Genomic DNA, 19937 nt, shown 5'->3' with positions numbered 1-19937 from the left:
TGAGGTGAGGTGGTTGTACAATGAATCTGAAGAGCGTGAGGTATGAACACAGGTGATAGGAATTACTTAGTTACTCTGAGTAGCTGACGTTAAACAGCACATCACGAAATGTTTCATTAGTCTGATATCACCTGAATCGGAAGATTTATTTATGCACTGATTTGATTTAGACTTATGTTGTGGATCATCTGGGAATATAAACATCCTGGTCCTGTTAGCAGCTGTGACCATGTCATCTTCAGCTTGTCTTATATTTTGTCTTGAAGTTAATAAGACAAAAAAAAAAGAAACTGTCATCAAGAAACTGGAAACCCTGAGGATTCGGACCCTGACTATAAGTGAACTTTGTGTAAAATGTTACTTTAAGACAAGGTAAGGTATTAAAACATACAGTCTGAGCTTTTGTTATAAAAATGATTCAACACCTGACCGATCGGATGTTTCTTTGCAGACAATCGATTAAGGTGACATTAAAATATTTACAGTGACCCCCCCCCTTTTCATGAGCAACTTCATCTTCCCTACCTGTGTTTTATATTAGTATTTATTTTTCTTTTTATTCATTACAAATTATACTATTTCAGTTGATCTAGTTCAGTTTATTTAAATAGATTGCTTTTTAAACCATTTTTAATTCTGTTGTTTTTGGTCAATTTTGGCAAGATGATTTCAGCACACGATTAAACTGCTCTTTGCTGATGATGATTGGTGTTCACGTCCTCTCCAGCACCCAATGTCTTGTACAGCTCCTTCAGCTCTCCAGGCGGAGGTACCTTGGAGCCTGGAGTCATTGGGAGATCAAAATCAGAAGACACTTGGGAATCTGAAACTGGGTCTTTGTGACATGTGATGTCGTCGTTCTGGTTCTGTTCACAGTCAGTCAGATCAGACCAGTGAGAAGCTTTTCCTGTGTGTGCGGTGTTACACTGTACAGGCTCTGTGTCGAGTTGACTGAGGCTCTCTAAAGCTGCCTCTGATACGTAGGTCGACTGAGAGGAAGTCACATGACCGGATTCGGATTCGTCGTTGTCACTGAAGAGCTCGGGTGACTGTGAGGTCATCTGATCAGTAGACAGAGCCTGGCTGCTCTGACTGTTCTCCAGCTCACAGCTGTCATCGGTCACAACCGGCTCTGCCGTAAAGAACGAACTCCATGTGGGTGGGGCTGGCTTGGGAGTGGGCGGGGACATAACTGTGCAAGAAGGAATGGGAGTGGCATCTGCAGGAAGCTCCTCTTTCTCCACATCATCATCATCATCATCATCATCATTGGATTCTGTGCAGTCAATATAGTTGGATGTCTGAATCGAAGTCTGGAGTTGTGGAAGAATTTGTGTCTCTGTGAGCTCAAGATCTGATTTTTCCACACTGTGTTTCTCTTTCTCCAGATTCACAGCAAGCTTCTTTCTCATCGGTGCTACAGCAACATCCTCAAAAAGCTCATCGTCCGTGTCCGAGCCTGGGACACAAAAACGCAATACATAGAAAGAGTGTAAACGATACGTTCAGGACGTGGTACAAACTGATTCACGATACTGACAAAGATACAACATGAGTATCACAGTTAATATCTGAGATCATTTCTAATTTATTGTTCCATATTGGAATTTTTATGTATTTGTATCTCTATGTCCTGGTTACAGATAACTTTCAGACTTGATTAAAATCTCATCTTTGGACGATATTAGAAGTATAAATATGAAAAGATAGAACAAACTTCACCATAAATATTGGGAAAATGATAAAACTCTTATTGTCGTTCTTCAGTATGAACTCTAAAGGAAAGTAAAGAGCATGTAAAATGTCATGAGTCCAGGGCTGGTACTCATAAAGAGTAATAAGAAGGATCTCAGAGAGCTCTTAAGTTAGCTTAAAAATGTCTAACTAGAAATCTTATCTTAAGAGTGATTCAGGACCGATCTCATAGCAACTCTAAGCAAGGAACAACAACAACTTTTAGCTTAGAGAGGAGGCGGGGCTTAACCCGTTACTAGGTATGACACATTCTTTCAAAGACTTCTTAGCCAAAAAATAAATTGGAGCACTTTTAAAAGCTGGTCTATTATAAGCCTTTATGTTAAGATATGAGTCTATATCATGTAGGGATTATGTTTATGATCGATCATATTAGAGATGTTCTAACATCTGTATGTTATAATCCCTACATGATCTAATCTGTATCATATTAACTCGGTTCGTTCATCGTTCATTTTCTACCGCTTATCCGAACTTCTCGGGTCACGGGGAACCTGTACGTCATCGGGCGTCAAGGCAGGATACACCCTGGACGGAGTGCCAACCCATCACAGGGCACACACACACACACTCACTCACACACTCACACACTACAGACAATTTTCCAGAGATGCCAATCAACCTACCATGCATGTCTTTGGACCAGGGGAGGAAACCGGAGTACCCGGAGGAAACTCCGAGACACGGGGAGAACATGCAAACTCCACACACACAAGGCGGAGGCGGGAATTGAACCCCCAACCCTGGAGGTGTGAGGCGAACGTGCTAACCACTAAGCCACCGTGACCCCACCCCATATTAACTCAGTATCATTATTAAATATTGTATACAACACATTTCTTCTCCCTCTTGACCTTTTAGCCATTTTTTCCACTACTCTTAACAATTTTTGACCTTATGAGCATTTTTAAGTGTTAAGATGCTTTATGAATAACTTTATTCTTTACTAAGATCTACTCTTTCATTTTTAAGGGGAAAAGCCAACATTTTAAGAGTCTTCTTACAATTTCATCACTAGGAGAAACTCTTTGCACTAATAATGTTCATGAATATAAGCCCAGATCATATTGCAAATGTTAGCCCAGAAAATGTTAGCCCAGAAAATGTTAGCCGAGAAAATGTTAGCCCTACAGAAAGAAAAATAATGAAAAATAGGTTTGTTCATAATAACAGCTAACTAAACATACCTCTGTTCATTTTAAACTTTAAACCTTTTTTTTTACTACAAAAGAAGAGGACTGCCTTGCCTTAGTACAGTGTGTGTGTGTGTGTGTATACATATACACACACTAGATAGATAGATAGATAGATAGATAGATAGATAGATAGATAGATAGATAGATAGATAGATAGATAGATAGATAGATAGATAGATAGATAGATAGTATTTATGTATATTATAGATTTACTGTAAACAAACCCACATGGGATAAGAGACACATCTTGCTTTTGACTCATTATCTACATTAACATCTTTGATTAGGGTTAAAATGGATGTAACAGGCAAAAAAAAAAAAAAAAAAAGACAGAATTAGGTGTAATACCGTGTGACATGGACTTTATTCTGGCTCGTTTCAGCTTCCCAAGAGGCTTATAGACAATCTGGTCCCCGCCGGTGTGTTTTCTACGCATAAGGTTCAGCCTGAAAAAAGAAGCCATGGTTTCTTGTAGATCAGGTAAGCGATAAGTTTTACAAAAATCCGTTCATGACGTGTATAAAAACGTACAGCTCCGAGACGTCCTCAACGGTGCGACCCAGTGGAACAACGTTGGGGTAAATATGAACAGGACTGATGTAGGAGAGGAAATCTTTGATCTGAGTACAGAGAAATGTACAGAATATACAGTACACTGACTGACAGTAGAATTATAACAAACATACATCTAATCACCGTGTGAAGATCTCTCTTACCTCAGAGTATGAAGAATGAAAAGAGAAGCAAGCCCTGTAGGAGCTCTCACCCATCCTGAAAAAAGTCACAGTAAAACTTTTATCCGTTATTGTATTATATTTTGTATATTTAATTCCTTTAACTCGCTTCTCTCATCATAATCTGTTTTTTCCCCATTATACTCCTTATATTTCTTCTGAGTCTTTATCTTTAAACTACAGCCAGTACAGGTGCAGCCCTCAAATGAATTTAGACCCTCGCCACACTATAGTGCACAAATCTCTATTTGTGCCATGATCCACTTCCACAAAATGGGTCAAGAATATCAGACTTTTATAGATCTCTGTTCTTTATATAAAACAATACACTCACTGACACCTGATTGTCATCCCATTGAAAACAGAAACTGTAAATTGACCTTGAAATTAAATACTAATTCTAGAGGTTCAGATACTTCACAGATATAGAATATCACATTATTGTGTGTGTGTGTATATACATACATACATACACACACACACACACACACACACACACAACACGATACATACACAAACACCCTATATGATAGATAGATAGATAGATAGATAGATAGATAGATAGATAGATAGATAGATAGATAGATAGATAGATACTATAGATAGATAGACAGACAGACAGACAGACAGACAGACAGACAGACAGATAGATAGATACTGTACTTGACGATGACGTTGGTCTTCCTGGTCCGTTCTCCAAACCACATAGTGGAAGGTTTGATGCTGATTATGCGCAGTGGTGTACCATCTGATGCTAAAGAGCCACACGGCAGTCTGTTTGCCCTGAACAGCTCATCGTCCTGTGAGAAGCAGAGAATAATTACACTAAAACGTTCTGCGGCGGAGCGGTGCACATTAATCAGTACAGGAAGTGTAACGTGCCTTGGGGTGCCTGCAGGCGTGGATTTGTGTTGCTCTGTTTGTGGTCACGTGCTCCAGGATTTCTGGCATTTGTCTGAACATTTTCAAGCTGTTCACATGAACCTGCACCAAAACCCCAGAGATTCAATTCATGAATCATAAATAAATGTAAATAAAAAAATAAAAATACAACACCGCCAAATGTTTACCCACGTACATGGATGATGTTTTTATTACTTAATTATTAGTACCTGTGAATTAAATTCCTGCCCCAGGTTGGTGAAGAGATATTCATAACCATATGCTGCTTTGCAGTTCAACCAAACCACGTGGTATGGACTCCGACAAATCCAGTCTTGAACCAGCTTCCTGACACCAGTCAGACACGCTTCCTACACAGGACATCACATTGCACTCACATACACTAACTCCTTACACTGAGAGAACCTAAATGTGGCGACAACACCAAACTATTTCAGCTGAAGGCAAAAGTATGTACACCCATAAAATAAATACAAAGAAATTACAGACATACACTGTATATATAAATAAACGTTTAGTACATCAGAGTGTTAAGATGTACAGATAATGACCTTATACATCAGCGCTTTACAATTCCCATATATTATTAGTCAGAAGTTCAGGAGTGGGGGAAAAAGGAGTTTATATCTATTATGATGTGAATGATAGCATGAATCAATGGTTTTCATGGATGATACAGTTTGTGACATCTTACTCTATATGCATACACACACTATTTATACATTATACATATATTTATATACACACACTAAACTATATACAAGATAAATATTGATACAACAATGTTTTACATTATGGGTCAGAAAACCTTCGCGCTCAACCATATAACTTCACTATATGGCCAATAAGATATACCTTTATTCGTCCCACAATGGGGAAATTTCTCAATTCAAAAATACTTACTCTGCTCGGGATCTGATAGAACCTGGGGTCGTAGAACGTGCTGTCCAAATACACAGTCTGAATGTCTTTAACTCTGTAACAAAGCGTATAGCACATAGTCATTTATATATACCTTCCACTTAGTTGCTTTGACTTACTTATTTACATTTTACAGCATTTGCCCTTATCCAGAGCACTTAACATTTTATCTCGTTTATATACACCTGAGTAATTGAGGGTTAAAGGCATTTCTCGAGGGTCCAGCAGTGGACGCTTGGTGGACCTGAGACTCAAACAGACTCTGATCATTCGCCCGATGCCTTTAGCACTAAGCTAACCACATCATTAGCCACAACATCTCTTTAACCCTTTAGCAGAAAGTTAATGTTATTCCACAATTCACTGCATTTCACTTCACTTTTAAAAGTGTGTTGCAGTCATGTTACACTGAGATCTTGAATTGCATTTTTACATTTATGTCCTTATCCAGAGTGATTTACATTTATCTCATTGATGCAACTGAGCAGCTGAGGGTTAAGAGCCTTGTTCAAGGGCCCAGCAGTGGCAGCTTGGTGATTCTGGGATTTGAACATACAACCTTCTGATAGTAGTCCAACGGCTTAAACACAGAGCTCCCCAATTTTGTTCACATATTTCTCCTGAAGCTTTGTGGCATGGCATTCATACATACATCATACATCTGTGCTAAACCTGCCTATGCCTCAGCAACATGAAGCATGAGGAGATGAAAATGTGTCACATCACAACTATATGCGATGCTTCACACCTGTTTCCAGAGTGCAGATGCTCCATCCTCGCTACGTCTCCGGCAGCCAGTCGGAAATCTCCGGTGTACAGCACGGTGCCCTGAGACCCCTCAAAGAGAAACCTGTAGGAAGACAAAAAAAAAAAAGCACAATTCCATTTAAATCTTTACGCATATAGATAATACAGGGCATAATACAATACACACATCTGTGAATTTATCATCATTTTGATTTTGATACTGATGATGGGGAGAATATGTAAATGAGCATGGATAGTTTTTTCCAAATGATGTTTTCACTGTACAAATTTTGACTATGTTTGCATGTCTGTATGTTTTGTTAAAGACTTGACATTTCAACGCCTCTAAACATGACGATGAACAAAACGGACTCTGATTGGTTGCTTTATATGTCAGTCAGATGCCCTCTTGGGAGATCCTTGGAGAGTAAAATCTGCTATGGGGTCCAGACTGCTGCCGGTCTGATGCGCTCTAGCTACATGAGATAATGTAGCACCATGACCTAGCTACATGAGATAATGTAGCACCATGACCTAGCTACATGAGATAATGTAGCACCATGACCTAGCTAAATGAGATAATGTAGCACCATGACCTAGCTACATGAGATAATGTAGCACCATGGTCTAGCTACATGAGATAATGTAGCACCCTGGTCTAGCTACATGAGATAATGTAGCACCCTGGTCTAGCTACATGAGATAATGTAGCACCCTGGTCTAGCTACATGAGATAATGTAGCACCCTGGTCTAGCTACATGAGATAATGTAGCACCATGACCTAGCTACATGAGATAATGTAGCACCATGACCTAGCTACATGAGATAATGTAGCACCATGGTCTAGCTACATGAGATAATGTAGCACCATGATCTAGCTACATGAGATAATGTAGCACCCTGGTCTAGCTACATGAGATAATGTAGCACCCTGGTCTAGCTACATGAGATAATGTAGCACCCTGGTCTAGCTACATGAGATAATGTACACCATGATCTATCTACATGAGATAATGTAGCACCATGGTCTAGCTACATGAGATAATGAAGCACCATGATCTAGCTACATGAGATAATGTAGCACCATGGTCTATCTACATGAGATAATGTAGCACCATGGTCTATCTACATGAGATAATGTAGCACCATGGTGGAGCTACAGGAGATAATGTAGCACCATGGTCTAGCTACATGAGATAATGTACACCATGATCTATCTACATGAGATAATGTAGCACCATGGTGGAGCTACAGGAGATAATGTAGCACCATGGTCTAGCTACATGAGATAATGTAGCACCCTGGTCTAGCTACATGAGATAATGTAGCACCCTGGTCTAGCTACATGAAATAATGTAGCACCATAGTCTAGCTACATGAGATAATGTAGCACCCTGGTCTAGCTACATGAGATAATGTAGCACCCTGGTCTAGCTACATGAGATAATGTAGCACCCTGATCTAGCTACATGAGATAATGTAGCACGATGGTCTACCTACATGAGATAATGTAGCACCATGGTCTGCCTACATGAGATAATGTAGCACCATGGTCTAGCTACATGAGATAATGTAGCACCATGGTGGAGCTACAGGAGATAATGTAGCACCATGGTCTAGCTACATGAGATAATGTACACCATGATCTATCTACATGAGATAATGTAGCGCCATGGTGGAGCTACAGGAGATAATGTAGCACCATGGTCTAGCTACATGAGATAATGTAGCACCCTGGCCTAGCTACATGAGATAATGTAGCACCCTGGCCTAGCTACATGAGATAATGTAGCACCCTGGCCTAGCTACATGAGATAATGTAGCACCCTGGCCTAGCTACATGAGATAATGTAGCACCCTGGCCTAGCTACATGAGATAATGTAGCACCCTGGTCTAGCTACATGAGATAATGTAGCACCCTGGCCTAGCTACATGAGATAATGTAGCACCCTGGTCTAGCTACATGAGATAATGTAGCACCCTGGTCTAGCTACATGAGATAATGTAGCACCCTGGTCTACCTACATGAAATAATGTAGCACCATAGTCTAGCTACATGAGATAATGTAGCACCCTGGTCTAGCTACATGAGATAATGTAGCACCCTGGTCTAGCTACATGAGATAATGTAGCACCCTGATCTAGCTACATGAGATAATGTAGCACGATGGTCTACCTACATGAGATAATGTAGCACCATGGTCTGCCTACATGAGATAATGTAGCACCATGGTCTGCCTACATGAGATAATGTAGCACCATGGTCTGCCTACATGAGATAATGTAGCACCATGGTCTGCCTACATGAGATAATGTAGCACCATGGTCTAGCTACATGAGATAATGTAGCACCATGGTCTAGCTACATGAGATAATGTAGCACCATGGTCTGCCTACATGAGATAATGTAGCACCATGGTCTAGCTACATGAGATAATGTAGCACCATGGTCTAGCTACATGAGATAAAGCTTCTTGACTTAACCCTTGATCTGATTAGCAGTGCTGCTAACAATAACTACATACATGACTGATCCAGGGCAATGTCCAGCCGGCAGCAACGTCACGACAACGTCTTCCACCTGAGAATACACAACAAGCATTTGATGAATGAAACCGGAAAGTATATATACCGTAAGCAGTGAGGATCATATGTCATTTCTGCCAGGAATCCTGAGAACACAACATACCTCAGCTCTTACTGCTCTGTAAAGACTGGTGTGTGTAATATAAGTGTACTATATCCTCAGGATCTAACACACTTCACTACCTTCTGGACACTGTCTACAAGCCATGCCCTGACTTTAACTACGAAAATATTTATATTTGGGGTATTTCATCATTATTTTTATTTTTTTTTCTTGTTTTTTTCTTGTTTGTACACTTGCTGCATCATTTATTCTGTGTGCAATATGCATAATGATAAAAAATAAATTGACTTTAAATAAATTCCCTAATTAATGAACTAGAATCCACATAAGTATTTACTTTTTTAGTTAATATGTAATGTTGATGTAAAGCCAGAGTCTCAGCAATCAATAAATGGTATAGTCCGTTAGAGGGGTGTTGGCTAAAGTGTTATTTAGGGGTTTGTTTCTAAAAAAGGCTTGTAGACATATTAGATATTTTACTGTTAAAATCAATTATTTCTTTTCAGAATCGAAATACTTTCTTGTTAATTTGTTTGGCAGGTTTTTTTTATTATTAATTCGTAGTTAAGGAGACAAAAAAAAACGTAGCATGTCTAAGCTCACCTCTCCTGTAACTTCATCAGTCAGTGATATGTGTGTCGGACTGTCCAATTCAAGAGCAACCTGGAATCCCATCATTTCAGACAGTGAGCATATCTATGAATGAAATCCATTTATCTAAAGAAATAAGCATTTTCCTGTAACTTACAATGCGGTCTCCCCAGAAGTCATATTTTGGGTTGCTGAGTAGGAGCTCCTTTGTGACAAATGAGCAGTACAACTTTACAGTTAAGCTACAACAACAACAAAAGGTTTGGTCATTAAGTAAGTTAGGAATATAATAATATAAAATAAAAATAATCTTTAAGTCTGTGATACAATGTGGCTTGACGTAAAACACTAACAATGTTTCGTTGTTTGTTTTTTTAATGACATGATGTGCTTTTTATCCATTTATAGTTACATTTAATGCTGTGGATCATCCATAAGACATTTCAGTTCCTGTTATCACTTGCCGTATGGTAACTAGAGTCATTCCCTCGCTAGCATCCCTTTTTTCTCTCTCTCTTGAAGATAACAACTTGAATTTAAATTTAAAACAAGATAGAACTATATTTGGCTTAAATACTCTGAAGATATACTTCAAAACAGGATAGAAGCTACTGTAGAAAACTATTTTCCTTACGTATACCTTGGGACATTCAGTCCCACATTCTGGAGAATTGTAAAGCCTTAACCACTTAAACAGCACCGCTCATTATAATAATATTATTACCTAGAGACTCGTCTGTCACAAGGACTTCCTGTGGTGAGGTTTTACAAACCACTGACACTGGAGACTCCTTCTAGTAACGTTAAGTAAACATCTCTGTATCGAAAGTTTAACTGTATTATTATTATAGGCAGCGGACTGAAGGTAGCTGATGCCAACAGACTGAACAAACTCCTCCATGAGGCCGGTGATGTTGTGGGTGTGGAGCTGGACTCTCTGACTGTTGTGTCACTAAGGATGTTGTCTAAGTTACTGACCATCTCAGACAACATCTTCCACCATCTCCATGATGTCCTGGACAGATCCAGGAGTACGTTCAGTCTCAGACTCTATAATTCGTCTGTACATCTCACTGTGCATCAATACACCTTTACTTGTATAGGTATTTAAACTGTGTATTAAAGTCTCTATGTTTATATTCTTATGTGTTGTGACTAATGATTTATGACTACACACATTTCTTTGGTGAATGATTGGAACTGAGCTGATGGTTACAGAAAATTAAACAGAGTAATGTAAATAAAAATAAAGGTTTGTTTTGGAGTCTTGGAGTTTCTTACCTAAACTTTAATTTTCTCTTCAGTAAAGGTCCTTTTAATCCTTTCATATGATCTGTAATGACACTTTCGTGTTAAACTGGGATATTAATCAACAACTAATGTCTCAGACAGTATATTAAAACAAAAAGGTAAAAGATAAGAATTAAAAACGTAAGAGTTTGAATGAAATATTAGCTACCTTTGTGACAGTGAGACAGAAAATAAGCTCTGGCGTGAACATTTTCTCTGTCGAATCTGTCAATAGAGATGGTTGGATATTCCTTCATCCGTCCAGGAAAGGAACTCATTATAACTTTAACCTAACTACCTAACTTTATATACAGGTTTAAGCTGAGAAAGAAGACACTGAGTCTCTGAAGACATCCCAATCATACATTTACTCTCATTTCAATTCTAACTCATGCAACATCAACACACCAGACCAGGAAACGAGAAGAGCCAGGTTGCCAGATATGGGGCCTAAATATCACCCTTTACTAAAACTATAGGGTTGACGAGAGGTAATAAAAGGATTTTCATCTCGAAAGTTACAATTATCACTGAGAAATAATAATAATAATAATAATAATAATAATAATAATAATAATAATAATAATAATAAATTTGCAAAAAATATATTTCCTCGCATAATCATTTCTATATTACACCACAACACTGTTGAATTATCTGGGTTATTATAATTTGTTGTAAAATATAAAATTCAAATCAGAGGTTTATTTTGATTCTAATCTAACTAATAATTCACAAATGACTGTTTAATAAAGAAATCATATGCTTATTGATATAGAGATGTGTATTTAACATTAATGGTTTTATACTGAGCTGAATCACACCAGTGTATTTGTAATAATTTTCTAGACAGCTACCATAGAAGCAACATGTTAAATGCTGTTTGTTTATTAAGACTTAAATAGTGCAATACTTAGAAATAATAAAGAATATGTTTATATATATATATGGACAAGCAAGGATTAAGCCCACTTCTAATAAATTGAAGGATGCTCTGCTATTAAATATGAGAAGAGACCGTCTTCCATGGCAGATAATAAATGTCTCAATTATTTTAATAGTGCATTTTTTCTAAAAACCCAAACACAAAATCCACCACAGAGATTTAACAAGTTGTTCATTGGTGTGTTTCATATGCGGATTAGATCGCGGATCTGGCAACATTATAGCGCACGTAGAGCGCCGTCTAGCGGTTAACAATACACGTTTGATGTTTAATGTATTAACACGTTTAATGTATTGACTTTGGCTTTTTTTAAGGACTAGCCTAGTATCAAAAAAGTGAACACATTCAATATAAAACGAAATAAAGTAATAAACAGAACATTGATCCTTAACGTTTATTGTCCAATTTCTTTAAAAATAAAAACAGGAAACTCCGGGATTAGTTACGGTTGGCCAACCATATAACCGTCAACCAACTTCCGGTGACAGCACGGTTGCTTGGCAACAATAAACAAGCACTTCCTTTTGGAGACTGGTGAAGATCCATTATTTCACTAATGAATAACAAAATGCAATTTGTTTTAAACTTTTAAAACTGCACTTTATTATAAAGTTAGTAAAACTAACGCATTTAGCAACAGCAAAAGTAAGTCTTTAGCTAAATCGACTAGTGGTTTATCATCTAGTTATTGAATGAAGTACAGACATTTGTTTGCTTGTTTGTTTTAGTGTCAATAATATAAGAGCTGCCTTGTCTTTCAGGTCAATAAGAGAGATGTCAGGAGATAACAACTCCCAGCCCAAGTCCATGAGCCGAGCGAGGATGTGGACGGATGATGTGGAGAATCTCTACAGATTTCAGCAGGCAGGCTACAGGGATGAGCTGGAGTACAGGCAAATTAAACAAATGGAGGTAATGGATTCCACCTGGATTCATCACACCTCACATCAAAATCATCCACACATCTTGTTCTCATTCAGTCATCTTCAGTAAGTGCTTTATTGTGGTTAGGATCATCATATGGATCTTCAGTATGTCCTGGGAATCACATGACACCTCATCACACAAGTGTAAATGAATGTACCTCATCCACCAGATAGGACACCAGGGAACCAAGAGGAAAACCATGAAGATTTTTAATTGATTTAATTGTAATTTTTAATTCTAGCTTTTTATAACTTGTTCTTTATACTTTCTGTGCTCTGTGATGTTTCAGATTGACCGCTGGCCAGAAACAGGGTTCGTAAAGAAGCTTCAGCGCCGAGACAACACGTTTTATTACTATAGCAAAAAGCGGGAGTGTGAGGACAGAGAGGTGCACAAAGTCAAGGTGTATGTGTACTGACCTGCTTTGGCACTTCTGGCTTTATGTCTATCTCTCTTCTGGTGATTTTTAATAAAGACTGCAAGCTGAAAGATCATCTGTTTTATTGTGTGTCTGTGAATTTAAAAAAAAACATTTCATACATAACAAAGAACTACAACTGCTATTATTATTATTGGCTCGTCTCATCCTTTAAACTTCTGATTTACTCCTGTGTGTGAAAGTATGACTGTTTAAACAGTGTGTTTATATTGCAACTTTAAAGATCTTTATCAGAAAATAAAATAAAGATATGATTTTTATGATAAAATAAAATTAAAATAAAGATATGATATGATTTCAGTGCAAACAATAATAAATGTAAGATGTGGACAAGTCATTGGTGCGGCTCTTATGATCAGGTCTGGATGAAGCCGTTTTGTGGCCTTGGGCCCTTTTCACACTCGTGATTCTGTTTTAGACAAAAACACATTGACTTTTTTTCTACACCTAAAGTAAAACATGCCTTTTTAAAACAAACCGGATATTCTCTAATAAACTCATGACACAATACTCAGATTTTTAAATATCTATCTATCTATCTATCTATCTATCTATCTATCTATCTATCTATCTATCTATCTATCTATCTATCTATCTACTGTTCCCTCATGAACAGTTAAATGTTCCCCCATTAATTCAATTCAATTCAATTTATTTGTATAGCACTTTTTCCCAATAGCACAACATTTCCCATTGTGTCAAAGCAACTTTACAGAATTATGGAAACAGAAGAGAGAGAATAAATAAATAAATAAATAAATAAATAAATAAATAAATAATAATAATAAGGAGAAGAAAATATAAGGATAAAAATAAATAAATGAATATATACAATTAAAGTTTAAAATGAATTTAAAGAAGATTAACTTCAAATTTAAAATATATATATATTGCTCTTTAGGAACAGGGATATATATATATATATATATATATATATATATATATATATATATATATATATATATATATATATATATATATATTCCTAAAGAGCAAGTCGGAGGCGACGGTTGCAAGGAAAAATTTCCTGAGATGATAACAGGCAGAGGCGCCACTATCAATTTTGGGCCCTATAACAGAAATTGAGACTGGGCCCCCTATCACACCCATTTTGCACCAAATATACATACAAGCCTCTGGGGGCCCCAAAAGTGCGTGGACCCTTAGAATCGTCCTAACTTTCCACCCTTAGTGGCGCCCCTGTTAAGAAGAAGAAACCTTGAGAGGAAACAGACTGAAAGAAACACATCCTCATTTGGGTGACACTCTACAGTAAATAATATAAATGTAAATAATGTCCATTCTAAAACAGTTTATAATAGTGCAACCAAGAGCTCCTGAGGAACTAATGGGTCATCATAAACTCTGAGTTGAGCACAGACCTGATTGCTGATAAAAAAAAAAACAGACCATACAGCATCAACCTTATATTTATTTATCACCTTCATCCTCCTTCATCCCTGCATCTCAATCTACTCTAATCCATTCTGCCATCTATAGCACAAGTGTACATACAATTTATTGATTTTTTTAGTTTAATTATTATTTATTTTTGTGTCTATTTTATTGTCTGTGTGGTTTTCTCTGTATAAAGGAAGCCAGTGACACTAAAACAAATTCCTTGTTTGCTCGATTATACTTGACAATAAAGCTCTTTCAGATTCTGCTCTAGTTTTAAAAACAGTGTGTGTGTCTCTTTAAGACAACGTCATATCCGTTTTTTAACATTTGCATACATAGGCGATAATATGCTGCACTTTACTCCGAGGATAACGAGGGTAATAATAAATTAAATCAGAAAACCTGATTTAATTCATTAGAGCGTTTTTTCCTGAGTAAGTGCGCTTTAAATATATTGTAGAAATTCCGTTTTTTCCCGGTTTGTTTAGCTTGTTAACATTAAGTAGTTTCGATGTGTTTTCAGCCGTGTTTTTTTCTTACCTACCCGTATTCGGAAAGTCCCGCCTCCCTGTTCGTGGATTGGCTAGTAGTGTAATCACGCGCAGTTCTTTTTCCCTTTCTGGCGTGTATGAGCGAGTAATTCTGACCAATCACAGTGCAGGAGGTGCTTTTGTTGGAATACGGATAGGAAGAAAAAAAAAATCATTAAAGCCAACCTTTCCTTAGATAAACATAAACAGTTTTTGGACAATGTTTTTAGAAATCCAAGGATAACTAATGAAATGACATAAACATTAGTCTCAGTAAGTAATCTGTCTTTCTATCTAAGAACAGCTGATGTGTTTAATTTAAGGAAATAAAAGTAAAACCACACCTTAAAGCAGAGTCACTGGGTAATAACAGGATGTAAATGTTGCCTGATTGGATCCTTTTACTGTTCTACAGGTTTTCTTTGCTGGATTCACTGTTTTCAGTCAACATGATGTTTTTTTTTACCTGAACCTTAAGCAGTTAAGAGATAAATGAAAGACATTTCCTGCTCATTTCTTACAGGTAAGTTCCACCTGCACGATTTCCTGTTAAAGATTTAAGCTTATTTGTTGCACTTCTCTGTGATTTAGTTTGTTTTCATCTTCCCAAACATCCTGCATAATATATGACTTTTACACCATTACAAATCAAACAGAAACTCTTTAGTCAGTCATTTTACTTTTACTGACTCAGATCAGCTGCTCACATGATGCTCTTGTGGTTTTCTGATGTTTTCCTCACAAGCAAAATGTCTTGTTTCATATTTATTTATTTATTTTTAGTAATGCAATTATTTTCTGGGACACTGAGTTCATAAAACAGATCCTATTGTCTAATTTTAATATTCTTATTTATTTATTTGTTTGTTTATTTGTTTGTTTGTTTATTTGTTTGTTTGTTTATGTGTGTATGTCTCAAATCCATGTTAAAATTATTTTAATATAAATATAAATACAAATTTAAGTTTAGGTGTTTAGAGCTTTATAATATCATGATATGACATATTACATAATCAAACCCTTTTCCCCCAAACATATTTTCTTGATGGAAAACATTTAATTTTCTTTGTGAAATTCTAGTGACATTTAGTGTTTTTGGTGTTTTAGTGTCAGAATTATAAACTGTGACGCGTCTACGTACGAGGAAGACGTCTGATTTAGTGGTTTTTGATCTGTTCATTACACACGGCTCTTAATAGAAGTTTAATGAGATGCACAGTTTGAGAGTTTGTATAGCTAGAGACTTGTGGTTTAGCTCCACTAATAGCTGCTGTACCCTTGGCTCCGCCCACAACATATTAGATAGACATATTAGATATACATAACAGATACACACGAGTATGTATGTACATGAGCTATGTTTTTTTTTTAGCTCTACAGCTGTGGGATATGGCAGGTACACAATACTGTGTGTATTTTTCTATTTTATTTTACTGATGAATTGCTTTAACAAAACACCAAAATAAAGTCACTATACATTTTGAATGAAAGAATCCCACAATGAAAAGCTTTATTAAAGCTGCAACTTCCTGACAGAAAGGTCTTCAGGACAGAGGTCTACTTGAGCAGTTAACATGACGTTGTGTTGTATTTGCTGTAACGTCACAACATTAACCATAACTATAAATGGATAAAAAGTAAGTCATCAGCAAGTCATACTTTCACAAATTAAAACTTTTGCGAGGAAACCTATAAGAGGAATATTTAGTCAGAATTATTGAATCTAAACTCCTACCAGTGAAGACACACGTAATGTAATGACTTACTTTGAGGGCTGTAATCAGCTTCCATACATCATTCATCTCCTACATACAATATACATCTCTTTGTCAATCAAAGTGAGATTTGGCTAAACGGATGATGTGATGGTCACACGATACGCTTTGACCAATTCTCTGGAAAATCATTTTTTTAAAGTCATTTTAAATCATTTGCAATTTCTTCTGAATATCCTGGAGTTCTGTTCATCTCTGTGAACGAGAAATCATGTAATTCTAAAGGGACTGGAAAAAAAAAACACTTAGGAATTGAATCCACTGTGCTCACAGAAAGCGCTGTCGGCTTTCACCCTTTAATGGATGTTGTGCGTCTGGTTGTTCTTCAGAGAGCTCACCTCTGAGGATGTGCTGCTGCTGAAGGAGTATGTAGTTCCTGCCTTCACTCAGGAAGAGAAAGAGAGAAGGGAAGCTGGGAGAGAAGATGGAGGACTTCACCACGCGGACGTACGGCACCAGCGGCCTGGATAACAGACCTCTGTTCGGAGAGACTTCAGCACGGGTAGGACATTCAGTCTCTGGGACGTGGACAAGATTCATGATTCTCTAGTGAGCCGTGTTTTAGTTGTTCTCCATTTTACTCCTATTCACACTGTTCGCTTACTTTTCAAACTATTTTTGCTACAATGAGAATTTTTTGCCCGTTTTGTCAAGTGAACAGACACGACACACAGGTCACTCACTACTCTCTCTCTCTCTCACACACACACGCGTTTCACTGGACTTTTAATGGGAATGTCATCAGCCATCAGGATTATTCTGTATCATCTTTTAAACAGATATTTGTTGGAAGAACTTTACGCTGTTTATAGCAAATTCATTCGCAACAAATTTGCAAACAAACTTGCTCAGTATGAAGTATTTCATCCTTTTAAAATATATATATATATTTAATTAAATTATTTAATGTTTTATGTCTATTTAAAAAAAAAAAGTTGTATTCCGATCCAGTCTTTCGTTTGCACGGTTATTTGTTGATCTAGCTACTTATGTACTTTGAATTCCTTTATTTACTTACAATCTTGCTCCTGCTCTGACCGTAGCCCTCGATGCTGGCATGACGGTAATAAAATGAAACCCTAACCCACATTTTAACACCACATGCTTGTGTACGGAGCTCATTTTTCCCGCTCCATCACTTCATAATATAACACGTGCATGACTTGGATCAGTCCATCAATTTAAAATGCAGCAACATGGTAACAATCAGAACCTGACTAATATTTGTTAGATTATTCATTTATCAACTTCATATTGTCGTCATCATCATCGTTAATATTATTATTATTTCCGAAGCATTTCTTTTAAGCCCAAATCTGCTGACGTATTGAGGTTTATAAATCCGGTAACATCGTAGCAGATTCCGTTTCATAAAATATCGAATCCTTGCTTTAAGAATCCAAAAGATTTGTACTCTTTCTGTGCCTTTACTTTGTGTCTGTATCTTTTCCCCTCCAGGACAGGATTATCAATTTAGTCATTGGGGGACTCGCATCTCTGCTAGTGATAGTAAGTTGTACAGAATCATCTTATTATTTTTGTCCAAAGGATTTTGAAAAATGTCGAGTTCTGACGTTTTCCTCTTTTCACACAGGTGACCATTATCAGTGCTTTCGTCTTCCCCTCACTGCCTCCAAAGCCACTGAACATTTTTTTTGCTGTCTGTATTTTGCTGATGTGCGGCTCAGTGCTGGTTCTGGTAGGTCCGCAACACCTCCATAATAACACGTAGAACAGTCGGTGTGGATTATTGATGATCTACTCGTTATCAGGATCATCTATACACCCGCTCATTTATGCAGTTATCTAATCAGCCAGTCAGGAGGCAGCAGCACGCACGACGCATTCAGTTATCAAGAACTTAATCTTCACAACAAACATCAGAATGAGGAAAAAGTCTTAAACCGTGGCTCATCTCCTGCTGATAATCACACAACGGTCTCTAGAGTTCATACAAAATGGTGCAAATAAAAATTTACAGTTAAGCAGCAGGTCTGTGAGACAAAACTCATTTGATTAGAGATTCTGGAGATCGATCAGGTTAAACAGAGTCTGACAGGAAGTCGACGACATTTTAAATCGTCATCCTTTACATTTCATTCAATTTAATTGTATTTGTATAGCACTTAACAATGGACATTGTCTCAAAGCAGTTTCACTGAACAAAATAAAGATTAATATAATACAAAAAGTTCTAGATTAATATTAGCCTTATATTTAAATGTGTTTGTATTTATCCCTAATGAAGAAGCCTGAGGTGACAGTGGTGAGGAAAAACTCCCTTAGATGGAAGAGGAAGAAACCTTGAGAGGAACCAGACACAAAAGTGAACCTCATCCTCATTTGGGTGACACCGGAGGGTGTGATTATAAAATATTATTATGAACAATGTCCTTTCTACAGTCAGATAAAGTCCGACAATTGTCAGACAAAACACATTAAACGTTAAGGAACGAAAAGGTACAACTGTAGGAGATCACGTCACCTTAAACACCTGACAGCCAAGAACAGAAATGTTCACATGCGCCCATGTCTGTCAGTCTGATAGCAGAAAGTATGGAGAGAGAGCGAGAGAGACAGACAGACAGAGAGAGAGAGAGAGAGACAGAGAGAGAGAGACTATGGCCATGACACTAAATGTGCTAATAAGTGTTTTGCCTTATTGGCATGTAAAATAATATTTCAACAACTACTTTTTTTTTTAATGTTACTTCCTTTTTTTCAGCCAACAAAGAGAATTAGAAGCCGTCTCCCAACATCCCGTCTGTCCACTCTTTAAAAGTATTAAAATTCCTTGTAAGAAATGATTGAGATATTATTCGGTCTCCTCCAACAAGCATTTCTTTACACAGACGAGAAACATAGCACGTAAATAAACACTCAAATATTGGGTATCTATGAGAAAATCAAAAAGTCAGATTCAAGCATTTACATGGCAAAATGTTTCTGTTTGTCAGATTGTTTCAGATCTGTGCAACACGAAGGCTTTTCAGTCCGATTGAGTTTTGGATAAGATTTCTGAAGGATTATTTGGTTGCATGTAAACGTACCAAGCGTGAGCACATGATCACCGGACAGTCCAAGCATCATTTCTTTCCCTGATCTTCTGCTGATTGGATGATTTGTATAA

General features: G+C 37.1%; 3 protein-coding genes and 1 long non-coding RNA gene across 7 annotated transcripts in view; 2 read left to right on the top strand and 2 right to left on the bottom strand.

The window, feature by feature from the left end:
- Nucleotides 1–578: 578 nt before the first annotated feature.
- dclre1c (DNA cross-link repair 1C, PSO2 homolog (S. cerevisiae)) lies at nt 579–11224 on the bottom strand. Of its 3 annotated transcripts, none has more exons than XM_027151599.2 (14): nt 10959–11224; nt 10781–10832; nt 9657–9741; nt 9512–9571; nt 8784–8839; nt 6258–6359; nt 5492–5564; nt 4798–4938; nt 4568–4669; nt 4349–4485; nt 3668–3722; nt 3483–3571; nt 3300–3397; nt 579–1459 (listed from the first exon to the last, which is right to left on the bottom strand). In XM_027151599.2, the coding sequence occupies exons 1-14, from the start codon at nt 11065–11067 to the stop codon at nt 681–683; spliced, it is 1938 nt and encodes a 645-aa protein (XP_027007400.2). In that variant the 5' UTR covers nt 11068–11224; the 3' UTR covers nt 579–680. The 3 variants fall into 3 exon arrangements, with proteins under 3 accessions (XP_027007400.2, XP_027007401.2, XP_027007402.2); XM_027151600.2 differs by lacking the exon at nt 10959–11224 and adding an exon at nt 10224–10514; XM_027151601.2 differs by lacking the exons at nt 9512–9571; nt 9657–9741 and having other exon boundaries at nt 10959–11010.
- Nucleotides 11225–12509: 1285 nt separating this feature from the next.
- Nucleotides 12510–13156, top strand: meig1 (meiosis/spermiogenesis associated 1). The gene is made up of 2 exons (XM_027151892.2): nt 12510–12647; nt 12952–13156. Exons 1-2 carry the CDS (start codon nt 12510–12512, stop codon nt 13078–13080), a joined length of 267 nt encoding a protein of 88 aa, XP_027007693.1. The 3' UTR covers nt 13081–13156.
- Nucleotides 12634–15172, bottom strand: LOC113645924. The gene is made up of 3 exons (XR_003441328.2): nt 15047–15172; nt 13082–13173; nt 12634–12773 (listed from the first exon to the last, which is right to left on the bottom strand). It is a non-coding gene; the product is annotated as an uncharacterized LOC113645924 (long non-coding RNA).
- Nucleotides 14781–19937, top strand: part of tmem243b (transmembrane protein 243, mitochondrial b) — a 5926-nt gene continuing 769 nt past the window's right edge. The window contains exons 1-5 of one of the 2 annotated variants that reach the window (XM_027151888.2): nt 14781–14936; nt 15448–15555; nt 17137–17309; nt 18266–18316; nt 18402–18506. In XM_027151888.2, coding sequence (XP_027007689.1) covers nt 17232–17309; nt 18266–18316; nt 18402–18506 — 234 coding nt within the window. In that variant the 5' untranslated portion in view covers nt 14781–14936; nt 15448–15555; nt 17137–17231. Of the gene's footprint in view, nt 14937–14959; nt 15306–15447; nt 15556–17136; nt 17310–18265; nt 18317–18401; nt 18507–19937 lie in introns of those variants that run through there. The other variant, XM_027151889.2, reaches the window with a different exon arrangement.

Source organism: Tachysurus fulvidraco, chromosome 19 (assembly GCF_022655615.1).
Source record: "Tachysurus fulvidraco isolate hzauxx_2018 chromosome 19, HZAU_PFXX_2.0, whole genome shotgun sequence".
Classification (NCBI taxonomy): Eukaryota; Metazoa; Chordata; class Actinopteri; order Siluriformes; family Bagridae; genus Tachysurus; species Tachysurus fulvidraco.
Note: the sequence above shows the minus strand (reverse complement) of the source record. Positions and strands in the feature narration are given on the sequence as shown.